Genomic DNA, 13,833 nt, shown 5'->3' with positions numbered 1-13,833 from the left:
GGTGGGGTAAGCCTTAATAAAGAATACAGCAGAGAGAAATGACTTTGGTTTGGAGTATCACAATGTAGAATCAGTTTGGGTGGAAATAAAGAGTGAAGGAAAAACATAATGGGTGCAAGTAGCTTTTTGGCCTCGTGACAGTAGCTATAGTCTTGGACAAAGTTTGTGTCAAAAAATAATGGGACTTGGAATAAAGAATCGTAATGCTGGTGAACAGTTTTACTTTTCATAATTTGGTAAATTAATTTGGAAAATGAAGGAGCACTTCATTTGGGACAGTTGTTAGAACAAAATCTTGTGGAACTTTGAATAAGTATTTGTATCTGGCTTCACAATAGAAGATACTCAAAGCATTCTAAGATTAGTAGAAGATCAAATGGCAAAAGCGAAATAATCACTATCATTGGAGCAAACTTGTTTGGCTAACTGATGAGATTAAAGACTGACAAACCCTCCTGGACAGGATGACTTACATCTTAGCGTTTGAAACTAAATGACTGCAGAGATATTAGCTGTATTGTTTATAATCGTTCAGAATTCTCAATGTACTGGAAAAGTCCCAGCTGATTGGAAAGCTATTTAAGAGAGGAGCGAAACAGTAAACAAAAAGTTTTAGCTAATTAGGCTAACATCTACCATTGGGAAAATGATAAAATCCATTCATCAGGATGGAACAGCAAGGAAATTAGAAAATCACAATATGTTGAGGCTGCATTAACATGGTTTTGTGAAAGAGAAATCATAAAGTGGATAGAGGGAAGTCAGTGGATAGTGTATTTGAGTTTCTAAAAGGCATTCAGTAAGGGGTCACAGAAGAGGCTACTGCAGAAATTAGGGGAACATAGTATTAGGGTGATATATTAATATGGATGAAGGCTAACCAACACAAATGGACAATCAGAATAAATGCATCCTTTTCGGGTGCACAAAATGTAGTGAGTCAAGTCACACAAAGGCCTGTGCTGGCCTATTTAAAATTTATATCAATGTTATGAATGAAGGATTGACTTTTATCATGGTAAAATTTGCTGACAATACAAAGATAAGTAGAAGAATGAGTTGTGAGGAGGATAGAAAATGATTGCAAAAAGATATAGACAGGTGTGTGATTTTTTTACTTTGGTAGGAGGAATAGAAAACAGAATATTTTTAAATGGAAAGAGAATGCAAAATGATATGGTACAGAAGGATTTGTATGGCTGTGTACATGAATCAGAAAATGTCAGCATGCAGATACAGCAAGTAATGAGGAAAGCTTATGTAGTTTCAACGTTTAACGTAAGGAGGATAGAATATTAAAGTAAGAACGTCTTTGTACTATTCAACAGCACAGTAAGACCACTCCTATAGCGTTGTGTACCATTTTGGGCTGCTTACTTGTGGAGTGACATAATTGAATTGGAAGCACTTCAGAGAGGGTTCACTGAATGTCGAGGCTAAAAGGACTGTTTTGTATGAAATGGTTAGGCTTGGCAGGTTGGACCTATATACATTGGTGTTAAGAAGAATGAGACCATTTATTATTATAACATATACAATTCTGAGAGCTGTTGACAGGTAAAATGCTGACAGGGTGTACCACCACATGGAGAAATGTAGAATGAGGAATGCATTTTAAAAATAAGGTATTTTCCATTTAATATGATGAGAAGAAATTTCTTCTGTCAGAGGATAGTTGGCGTTTGGACTTTTCTTCCTCAAAGAGCAGAGGAGATTGGATCATTGACTATTTCAGTGCTGAGCAAGACAGATTATTGGTCAACCGTAGAGTCCAGAGTTATGGGGGGCTAGCAGGAAAAGTAGTTAAGATGATAATCACTCATAGTATTATTGAATGGTACAGGCATAAAGGGTTGAATAGCTTACTGCTACTCCTATCTCTTGTTAGCTTATGATCATGGCAGCCCTGAAGTCCATGAACATACAGTCTATGGCTGGGAACAACATGATTTTGGCAGACCTCTTTCACCAGTTGCAGAACCTTACTTTGAGAAACAAGGCCATTCAGTCCATCGACTCCACACTGACCCTCTGAAGAACATCCCACCCAGATTCCTACCATATCCAATAGCCCCACCAATGCTAATCCATCTAGCCCATACATCCCTGAACACTACGGACAATTTCAGCATGTCCAATCAATCTAACCAGCACATTTTTTGAATTGTCGTAGGAAACTGGAGCACCTGGAGGAAACCCACACAATTGCCCAAGGTTGACTTAAATCCACAACTCTGGTGCTGGAGAGGCAGCAGTGCTAGCCACTGAGCCACCGTGCCACTCTTAACACAATTATTCTGCTCGAAGTCAGTTTTAACGTATTGACTTGGGTTTTCTAATTTAATGAGTTATGACTCAGCCTGGAGACACCATTCTGTACTGAAATCAGTGGTAATGAGTGGGAATCCAACTGGAACTGCAGATTGTTAAAATCCCTGTCCTGAGTATGTCAAATAGTTTACAGTGCTGTTGGGACCAGGGTTGTAAAATGTGATTTGCTACTCATCAGAATCGATTTGAGAGGATTAGGATGAGAGGAACTCATTGGATTTTCTTTGAATGTTAGGGAGAAACTCCACAAGACCTTACCTTTCTGACACATTACCTGATTAGTTATCTGCTTTGCTTTGTTGTTTTACCATGAGATCCATTTTAGAACACTTTAGGAAGCTTCATGTGACAGATTTGGTTTTTTGAAGGTCAATGAATATTTTTCATTTTAGTGGGAAGATTGGATGGTGCAAATGATGTTTTCTTCTCTGTCCCTTCCTCATGTTCTTATTGTGCTTTGTCGAATATACTGCATTCTGTACTGCTGGGATTAATGTTTATTCTATCCCTATTTCCACAGTGGTTGCAACTCACCTTATATGCTTAAATGTCTCAGGACATCTGGTGGCCTACATGCCTGGCTATTACCTCAAGTTCAACACTCAAACCTCAACAGCAGAATATGCAAAGTCAGCCTCTTCTACACATGATGACATTCAATGGAACTTCAGGAATCTGCGTGGAAAGCAGCCTTTTATTTATTGTTAGATCAGCATGTCGTATTACAACTGTGTGATTCTTTGCAATTGGGAAAATGTGAAGCCAGGATGAGAATACAAGTCTCCTTTATCTCTCTTGTATGATTTTACAATAAGCCTCGTATTCTAACTTCTGCTTCTGGTGACCTGGTAGATAGACACATTGCCTGCGTTAACATTGAGTAGAAAATTACATCTTCACTGTTTGGTTTGTGACATTACCACTGATTTCAGTATCCCTGGGAAGGGAAATAATATCTACAGTTTCATTCAGTTGGCTCTGGTTCATCAATGATGTTTGGAAGATAAAGCAGTGAAGAAGGTTATCTAAGAATACAGATAGATCTTGATCAATGGCTGAGGAGTAGCAAATGGATTTTAATTTAGATAAATGTGAGCTATTGAATTTTTGTAATACAAATAAGGATAATACTTGTGCAATTAATGATACGGCCCTAGGTAAGTGTTGTAGAATGTACAAATGTAGAGGTTCAGGTACATAATTCGTTGAAATTTGCATCATAGGTAGACAGGATGCTTAAGAGCCTCTGTCTCAGTGTGTAAATGCTCTTTTTTGGTCTCTGATTGGCTGTACTCTTCCTTTAACCGTTCACTTAACTGGTTTTATCTTTTAAAGACTTTGGAATTTCCCTTTTTTGTTAGTTGCTGGTCTTTTATAGTTTATCTTTGCGTGTCTCATTTGTTGTTTCACCTCCTCCTATACCTTCAGTATTTCTGTTGGTTCTCATTTGAATTTTCTGCCTTAAACCTGTCACAAGCATGCTGTTTCTTTTCTAATGTTAACTTCTGCTTCCTTTGTCATCCAGTGAGCTCTGGATTTGTTTGCCCTACCTTTTTCATTAGAGGGACATCAACTGTACTGGAACCATCTGGTATTTGAAGGTAGCCCATTATTCACTTGCTGTTTTTTTTCTGCCAACCTCTTATTCTAGTTGATCAGAAACATTGATGAAGGGTCTAGGCCCGAAACATCAGCTATTGTGTCCTGAGATGCTACTTGGCCTGCTGTGATCATCCAGCTTCACACTTTGTTATCTTGGATTCTCCAGCATTTGCAGTTCCCATTATCTCTTATTCCAGTTGATCCTGTTCAGCTCTGTTCTCGCCCCATTGAAGTTCGCTCTCTGCCAGTCAATTGCCCTCACTCTGGATTGTTGCATGGCATTCTCTGCCATCATTCTGAACTTTATAATGCAATAATCACTGTCTCCAAAATGTTCTCTCACTGACACTTAATCCATTTGGCTGACTTAATTTCCAAGGATCAGGACCAATCATACACACTTTCATGTTGGAAAGGACACATACTGCAGTATTAAACTCTCCAGAATACAATCTAGGATCACTTGCCCCTTGCCGCTCTTTACACTGCCAGTACCTCTGCCTATATTTGGGTAATTGAAAGCCCCTCATTATAACTTCTCTTTAAAGTTGACATTTCACTGTAATTTCAGGGCGGCACGGTGGCTCAGTGGTTAGCACTGCAGCCTCACAGCGCCAGGGACCCGGGTTCGAATCCAGCCTTGGGTAACTGTCTGTGTGGAATTTGTACATTCTCCCCGTGTCTGCATGGGTTTCCTCCGGGTGCTCTGGTTTCCTCCCACAGTCCAAAGATATGCAGTTTAGGTGGATTGGCCATGCTAAATTGCCCATAGTGTTCAGGGGTGTGTGGGTTATAAGGGTTTGGGTGGGATGCTCCAAGGGTCAGTGTGGACTTGTTGGGCCAAAGGGCCTGTTTCCACACTGTAGGGAATCTAATCTAAATTTTCCTGCAGATTTGTTCCTCTACATCCTTTCCAGTAGTTGGTGGTCTGTAGACTACACCAAATAATGTAATCCTGCCCTTTCATTTCCATAGCTCTGGACAAGTTCATTCTGTCCTTGAACCTCTGAGACATTCTTCCTTCTCCAGCATTGCAGTGTGCTTCTGAGCTATTACTGCAACCCCTTCTCCTTCCGTCCCTTTGCTAACTTAATAACTTAATATCTCACTCCCTGACCTTACGATGCTCAATGCATTTACAAGCATACACATTTACTCTGTTTTGAACATCCTTTCTTTCTCCTCTACTCCAACTTCACCTATTAACTTACTTTGTCAATGCTAGGTCAGCTGTACCCCTAAGTTTTTTTTTCCCTTCATCCACTGATTCAATGTAAACTTGAACATTGGTGAAAGGCCAGAAAATGCTGCAAAGATGAATTTGGCAGAGAGCGCCAGTACTTAATTTTTCTCTCCCCAGTTATGTTGTACGTGATTTAAATTGCAAAATACTGGAATGTTGATCTGATAACAGTGCAGTGATGTCAATGTTGCATCTAAGGCCTCGTGAACATCATGCTCAATCGTTTTATTGCCTTAATCAGTGAAAATAACATTCAAAGTTTCAGGAGTTCCTCAGTGCAGCATCTAATGACCTTACTTGTTACCCTGGTCAAGGAGATAAAACTGAGTAAAGTGATCTCATTGCCTTAGCCAGTTAAAAAGAGACAAAGTGAATGATGACAGAGGAAGTATGGTGAATTAGAGTCAAACAAAATTTAGAACAAACTATTAAAAAGAGGTAGTATAAAAGAGTGGAGTAGGAAGAAAGAACAAGCGCTAGAAAAGGAAAAAATAATTACGTAGCAAGCAGACAAAGAGGAAATTCTGACCCTATTGTAATTATAAGCTTCTATGTTATTCCTTGAGTCGTCCTTGAGGGAGTAGCAGAACAGATGCACACAATGTACAAACCCTTTCATCTTGAAGTATGGAGCCAGTAAACTCATCCTTGTTACTAAGAACGGTGGAACATACGTTTTCTTAAATTCTGTCTTGGGACATAGGCATTGCTGACTGAGTCAACCTTCATTGCCTATCCCTAGTTACACATGAGGAGGTGGTGGTGAGATGCTTTCTTGAACTGCGGCAGTCCATTTATTGTTGGTAGACCCACACTTCTGTCAGGGAGGGAATTGTTATCATAGAAGCATAAAAAAAGCTACAGTAAGTCTGAACCATCTAGTTCACCTTCTAATACCCTGATAATCACATGATTATACATTTGATGACTAATCTTAGAATAATTGATAAAGGTTGATATTTTATGACAAGCCTGAAATACCTGTAGTTTTGGGGACTATAGATCCAGAGTCACTTGTTGCTCTTAAGCCTGCTGTACATACAACATGTTAAGTCTTAAAATTCTACATATACTGTCTTTCGGGATGTTATTAACTGAAAGAAACCTGTCTAATTTTCATTTCTGTGTGAAAACATTTTGAATTCTCGTTTTTGTTGCCTTCTCAATCTTGCCAAGGTTTCAATGGCAAGCAGAGAGCAATAGACTGCCAAGACGCACAAGAAGGATTAAGAAATACTCTCAAAACAATTCCTTACCTGCTGGAGTGAGACCCTCGAGTTTCCTTTCATCACTTTATAGATTTCTAAAGTTCAGTGTCAATTCAGGACCATAAATTGCATCATCATCAGAGTCCATATAACATTATTTCCAAACAATAAATGACCAAGAGAGGAATAATTCATATTTTCATGGCAATTAATAATTGTCATTTGACTTTGATGAAGCTAATAGCAGAACACTGCTAAATATGCAGAAATTTATTTCTCCCTGAAGATCTTCCGCAAACTAATAATGGTGCGCAAAGTTAATGTACCATTATAACTCCAGCAATTTCTGGTTCAGAATTTCTGTCTAACACTCTAAACTTGGATGTGAATTCACAGAATCATAACTCTTTACATGGAGGAATGTTTCCTGTAATTTGGCCTAAATCACTTACATTTAAGCAACTGCAACTCTGACAACACCTTTTCCCAACACATAGAGCTCAAAGAAATCACATTGCTGGAAACATTTCTCAAATTCAATGTTAAACATATTACGGTGCTGTTATTGCACAATAGATAAAGTTTACAGCCAGAAGGTGGCTGCAGTATGAACTTGGGCTGATCAGAGATGTCAACAATATGGCTTCCAGATAGTTGAAGGAGGAGGTGCACAGCAAAATTAAGGGTAGACTGTGGTGGAGTCTCATCACTGAGTATTTGTGCAATCATGTCACATCTGATTTATTTAGATTTCCTGTTATCTGTGTAGTTGTGGTATAAAAGTTCTGCTTGAGGACTATACATTTAGTTATATAAGTGTAGGACCAAAAAAAATCAAAAGTAACCTGCACACCATTGTTCATTTTGGGTTATACCAGAATCACTTGACTCCAGACCTCAGGTCAACACCGGTCCAAATATGGACCAAAAAGTTGAATTCCAGAGGTGAGAGTGACAGACCTTCATATCAATGAAACATGTATAGAATAAAAGAATATAGAATAAAATTGAAGTCACTAGCACTAATGGGAGAAACCCTCCACTAGCTGGTGTCATACTTAGCACAAAGCAATTTGCTTTTTGTAATTATTAGAGGCCAAACAACTATTTGCTGAAGGAATTCCTTAGTATAGCATTTTAGGCTCAAACGTCTGTATCTGCTACATCACCTATTCCAATGCCCTTCCTAAAGTCAGTTATGAGTGTGGTTGCTGAAGAGTGTAAAGATTAAGGAGAAGGAAGATGTGGAGGAAATTAGTGTCATTAAGAAGGTTGTACTGGAGATGTTAATGGGGCTGGAAGTTGATAAGTGTTCAGGCTCTGATAGTCTACATCAGGTGAAGGAAGATGGCTCTAGCAACAGTCAAACCATTAGTAATCACCTTCCAAAACACAATTGATCTTAAATAATTCTTGCAGATTGGAAACTTGCAACTGTCACCTGTTTATGAAAGGAGCGAAGAAAAAAGCAAGCAACTACAGACATGTAACCTTATATCAGTATTGGGGAAAATGCTAGGAACATAAAGTAATAAATGAACACTTGCTGCGAAAAAGATCTGATTGAGCATTGCCAGCACGTTTTTGGAAAGGAAAAATTGCACTTGACAAATATGTTGGTGTTTGTTTTAAGGATGCTACTAACAAAATTAGTAAAGAGCAGTTGATGGATGTATTCTATTAAGATTTCCGTAAGGCTTTTGATAAAATCTCTCCCAGGTTAAAGCACAGAGTATTGGAGGTAATGTACCCATCTGGATTAAGGGATTGACTAACAAACAGAAAGAAAAAACTAGGAATAAGTGGATCATTCTTATTTTGATGGACTGTGAGTAATGAACTGAATGGGTCCCACTAATATTGATATATATGCATGTGTATATGTAGTTTTTATATGTATAATGATTGGATGTGTGCAACAAATGTGTTATTTTCAAAACTGAAAATGATATTAAGTAGGAATGTGTATTGTGAGGAAGATATAAATGTTTTGAGAAGGATTTGGACATGCTTGGGGATTGGGTAGGAACATGATAGGTGCAATAAATTATGGAAAAATGTGAGGTTATCCATGTTGATAAGAAGAACAGATATGCAGAATACTTCTTAAATGATGAGGGTTGGAAAGTATAGATTTGCAAAGGGACCTTGACCTTGGTGTCCTTGTCAATAACACACAAGAGTGGTAAGCTATGAGGGAGGCTAATGCAATGTAAACATTTATTGCAAGAGGAGTTGAGTACAGGAGTAATGAAGCCTTGCTTCAGTTATATAGGAGCCTGGTTAGACTGCACCTGAGTATTGGGTGTAGTTTTGGTCTCCTTATCTCAGGTAAGATATTGCTATAGAAGGAATACAATGCAGGCACACCTGACTTGTTCCCAGGATGGTAGGTCTGTCCTAATGAGGACAAATTTGGGAATCTGAACCTCTTTTGAGGAATGAGAGGTGATCTTATTGACAGTATAATTATGTGATTATCAGGTCGGTAGAAGGTGAACTAGATGGACCTCTGACTTATTGTCACCTTCTTGTGCTTCTGTGATCACAATTCCCTCCCTAACAGTCCTCATTAATAGCTATTTACCATCCTGGCCAGATTGTTATCCACTCTGTGTCTGTCTAACCATTCTTCTCTCTCTTTGGGCTCTATTCCCCCACTAATGTTTACTCCTTATCCTGCCCCCAACCCTGTCTTCTGCAGATAAACCAACATTTTCCGAGCTACCAGCAGTTCTGAGGAAGGGTCTCTGGACTTGAAACATTAATTCTGATTTCTCTCCACAGTTGTCGCAGACCTGCTGAGGTTTTTCAGCAATTTCTGTTTCTGTTTCTGATCTTATTAAAATTACAAAATACGTATAAGTATAGGCAGAGACACAGATGTTTGGCCTGTATGGAGAGACCAGAACCAGGGACACAACTTAAAAAATAAAGAGGATACCATTTTGGATCAAGATGAGGAGAATTTTATTTTACTCAGAGCTTAGTGAATAAGGGAAGTTCTCTACTCCAGGGGATTGTGGAAGTTCAGTGTTTGAGTATGCTTGAAATAGAAGGTGATACAACTTTTATTGTCAGTGTCATAAAAATTAATGGGAATAGTGTGGGTAAAAGACGTAAAAATGTTCAACAGGACATGATAATATTAAATGGCTGACCAGGCTTGATGGGTACATGGCCCACTGCTGTTAGTATGTACCTAATTGTTAAGGAGGAGACTTGTGACACAATGGTTATGACCCTGCCTCTGAGTCAGAAGGTTAAGGTTCAAGCTCCACTTGTCCATGAGATGTATCATAGGATAGCCAAACAGGTTTATTTTGAAAGAAAACACTACAAAGTGTTCAGGATTATTTGTAGCAGCACAGATATTGAGGTATCTTGCGACCACCTATCTGAAGACTTAGATTAACATTTCATGGGCTGATTAATGGTAGGTACCATTTTATCTACAGAAGTGCCAGGCTGTGACCATCTCCAACAAACAAGAGTCTAATCACCTCTATTCCTTTCTCATTTGTTGAATTATCATTACTGAAACCTTCATTATCAACATCCTGAAGGTTACCATTGACCAGCAACCGAACTAGACCAGCCATTTAAACACTGGCTAGAAAGTCAGTTCTACAGCAAGAAACTCACCTTCTGACTCCTCAATATCCATAAAAGAGTGAAAGGCACATATCGTGATGTGATGAAATACTCTTTATTTGCCTAATTAACCTGTTCAGAGATGTTATTAAAAATTTAGTGGTGTAAGTGGGACTTGAATCTTGGCCTCCTGGTTTAGACGTGTGGACACTACTACTGTGCCACAAGAATTGTATTGTCATGCCTTCAACTGCATCCATCTGCATTTGTGCTCCTACAAAGAAAGGAATTCTACTAGAGCAACCAACTTCAAGAACCTTCAATGGATATTGACTTGGTGGACTCTAATTGAATTAATACGTCATTTATAAAGCTCTTTGTAATTATAACTTATTTCCCTTGTTCCTTGTACAATTGTATGCATGTATGTGTTGCCAGTTATAGCCAGGTTGAAACCTTGGATACATTCACCTTCTTGATTCAATCCGAAAGAGAGTTTGTTGCTGGTCATTTAACATTGGATTTCATAAACCGAGGCACGTACTATGGCCTATTTTGAGAGAGAAAATAAATAAAAATATCGAAGAGATTAAAACTCACCTCTGTTACAGGCAGAATAGCAGGAACATTAAATAATTCCATTCATCTTTCCCTTTTGTCTGTGATACCTTTTGGACCTCTCACAAAGTGCAGTACCCAGAGCCAGACAAGTTGCATTAGTTGAGGTTAATCATTTTCTTAGAAGGTTTATCATAACTACATTTTTAAAAATTCTCCTCTATTTATGAAGCCCATGATCTTGTATGTTTTATTATTTGCTTTCTTAACCTATTTTCAATAAAATCAGGAGATTATAACTCAATGATGTGTGCTCACATAATTCCATGTCCTTGGAGGCTCTTGTGTTGCAATGTTACTGTCCCTGTCTCTGAGCCAGGAGGCCTAGGTTTGAGTCGAACATGCTCCAGAGGTGTTTCATAAAATTTCTGAACAAATTGATTAAAATATTTAATCCTGGATCCCTCTGTTCCTGGATCCCTTCAGAATTATACTTACTATTTTACATGTCTCTCCTTACTGTTTTTACCAAAATGAATGACTTCACACTTTTTTCATTCAACATCTTTTGCCAGTTGTCTATGTAGTCCACTAAGCTATGTATTTCCTTTAAGGTTTAGCTCTATCCTCCTCACAGTTTACATCCATATTTGTGTGATTAACAAATTTTGGAATTTGCCCATCAATCTACATCAGTGATGTCCATGTCATTAACACTGCATCAAGGCACAGTGATCAGTACACTTAGCGCAGTTCCTCCATTCTATGTGCCCTCCTCTGATTTGAAAATGCAACTGATCACCTGAACTCTGTTTTCTGTCACCTAGTCAATATCAGACCTGTGCCACTATTGGCCCCTTCAGTTAATAGCTTTAATTTTGCTGATAATTGTGTTACGTAGTATTTTATCAATTGAGTTTTGGAAGTGGATATACACCAAATCAACCTTCTGGACTAACTCTTGAAACGTCTGTGGCAAGAGAAGTGAACAAAATTTGCCCTTAACAAATCCAAGCCATTTCTAAATCTGTATTTGCCCGAGTGACTGTAAAATTAGTCTTTAAAATATAGTTTCGAGAAGCTCTCCTATCACGAGCCTCTCATTGCTGGGTCTATCCTTATACTCCCAGCAGCACCCCTGTGTGCATAGAAATCATAAGATTGCAATAAATTAGCACAGGAGTAGTCCATTTAGCTCAATGAGTCCATTGTGCCAATCAATAAGAATGTAATTTATATACTTGTGGCCTTAAAGGCATTTTTCTGCCTGCCTACCCTTAACCCTCACTCCTTTATCAACCAAAATTCTGACTCGATCAGCCTTGACTGTGTTTAATGATCCAGCTTCCACTGCTTTCTGTGAAAAAGAATTCAAAGACTCTGAGAGGAAAACTTTCTTCCTCATCTCCACCTTAAATAGGAGTTGCCACATTAATGGACCTGCTTCCTAGTTCTAAGATCCCCAGCAGGAAGTCTACATTGTCAAAATTTTATGTTTCAATTTCATTAGCTTGCATTTTTTTCTTAATTTTAAAGATTATAGATATAATCTTCTCAACTTTTCATCATAGGACAATTCCTTCAGCCCAGGAATCAGCCGAGTGAACTTGCTCTGAATACATCCAATGCAAGTAAATCCCTCCTTAAGTAAGGAGGCCAGACTGACATGCAGTACTCTAGGTATTCTCTCACCAATATGCAGTATAGTTGTAGCAAGACCTCCCTATAATTTCAACTCCCTCATAGTAAAGAATAATGTTCCATTTATTGTTTTGGTTGCTTGCTGTACCTGCAAATAACTACCTGGTTGGGTAGGAAAGCAAATTGTGAGGAGGATTTTGCACAAGGTAATTGTTTTTGTGTCCTAGATAAGTATGTACCTGTCAGGCAGGGAGGAAGCTGTAGAGCACGGGAGCCGTGGTTTACGAAGCAGGTGGAATCTCTGGTCAAGAGGAAGAAGAAGGCTTATGTTAGGATGAGATGTGAAGGCTCAGTTAGGGCACTTGAGGTCTACGAGGTAGCCAGGAAAGAGAGAGCTCAGAAGAGCCAGGAGGAGACATGAGAAGTTGTTGGCAGATAGAATCAGGGTAAACCATTAGGCTTTCTATAGGTATTTAAGGAATAAAAGAATGACGTAAGTAAGATTAGGGCCAATCAAGGATAGTAGTGGGAAGTTGTGTGTGGAGTCAGATGAGATAGGGGAAGCGCTAAATGAATATTTTTCAACAGTATTCACTCTAGAAAACGACAATGTTGTCGAAGAGAATACTGAGATACAGGCTACTAGACTAGGTGGGATTGAGGTGCACAAGGAAGAGGTATTAGAAATCCTACTGAGGGTGAAGATAGATAAGTCCCCTGGGCCGGATGGGATTTATCCTAGGATCCTCTGGGAAGCCAGGGAGGAGATTGCCGAGCCTTTAGCATTGATCTTTAACTCATCATTGTCTCCGGGAATAGTGCCAGATGACTGGAGGATAGCAAATGTGGTTCCCCTGTTCAAGAAGGGTAGTAAAGACAATCCTGGTAATTATAGACCAGTGAGCCTTACCTCAGTTGTTGGTAAAGTGTCGGAAAAGGTTATAAGGGATAGGATTTATAATCATCTAGAAAAGAATAAATTGATTAGGGTTAGTCAGCATGGTTTTGTGAAGGGAAGGTCGTGCCTCTCAAACCTTATTGAGTTCTTTGAGAAGGTGACCAAACAGGTAGATGGAGAGTAAACCGGTTGATGTGGTGTATATGGATTTCAGCAAGGCGTTTGATAAAGTTCCCCACAATAGGCTATTGTACAAAATGCGGAGGAATGGAATTGTGGGAGATATAGCAGTTTGGATCGGAAATTGGCTTGCTGAAAGAAGACAGAGTGTGGTAGTTGATGGGAAATGTTCATCCTGGAGACCAGTTACTCGTGGTGTACCGCAAGGGTTGGTGTTGGGACCACTGCTGTTTTTCATTTTTATCAATGACCTGGATGAGGGCGTAGAAGGATGAGTTAGTAAATTTGCAGATGACACTAAGGTCGGTGGTGTTGTGAATAGTGACGAAGGATGCTGTAGGTTGCAGAGAGACATAGATAAGTTGCAGAGCTGGGCTGAGAGGTGGCAAACGGAGTTTAATGCAGACAAGTGTGAGGTGATGCACTTCGGTAGGAGTAACCAGAAGGCAAAGTACAGGGCTAATTGTAAGATTCTTAGTAGTGTAGATGAGCAGAGAGATCTCGGTGTCCATGTACACAGATCCTTGAAAGTTGCCACCTAGGTTGACAGGGCTGTTAAGAAGGCATACAGTGTTTTG

General features: G+C 39.1%; 1 protein-coding gene across 1 annotated transcript in view; it reads left to right on the top strand.

Moving 5' to 3' along the window:
• capn3a (calpain 3a, (p94)) overlaps window positions 1-2,986 on the top strand; it is a 90,384-nt gene extending 87,398 nt beyond the window's left edge. The window contains exon 23 of the mRNA XM_048538135.2: window positions 2,852-2,986. Within this exon, the coding sequence (XP_048394092.1) occupies window positions 2,852-2,878 (27 nt within the window). The 3' untranslated portion in view covers window positions 2,879-2,986. The remainder of the gene's footprint in view (window positions 1-2,851) is intronic.
• The last annotated feature ends 10,847 nt before the right edge of the window (window positions 2,987-13,833 follow it).

The sequence above is a fragment of the Stegostoma tigrinum genome, chromosome 10 (assembly GCF_030684315.1).
Source record: "Stegostoma tigrinum isolate sSteTig4 chromosome 10, sSteTig4.hap1, whole genome shotgun sequence".
Taxonomy (NCBI): domain Eukaryota; kingdom Metazoa; phylum Chordata; class Chondrichthyes; order Orectolobiformes; family Stegostomatidae; genus Stegostoma; species Stegostoma tigrinum.
The sequence above is the reverse complement of the archived record's forward strand: the minus strand, read 5'-3'. Positions and strand labels throughout refer to the sequence as shown.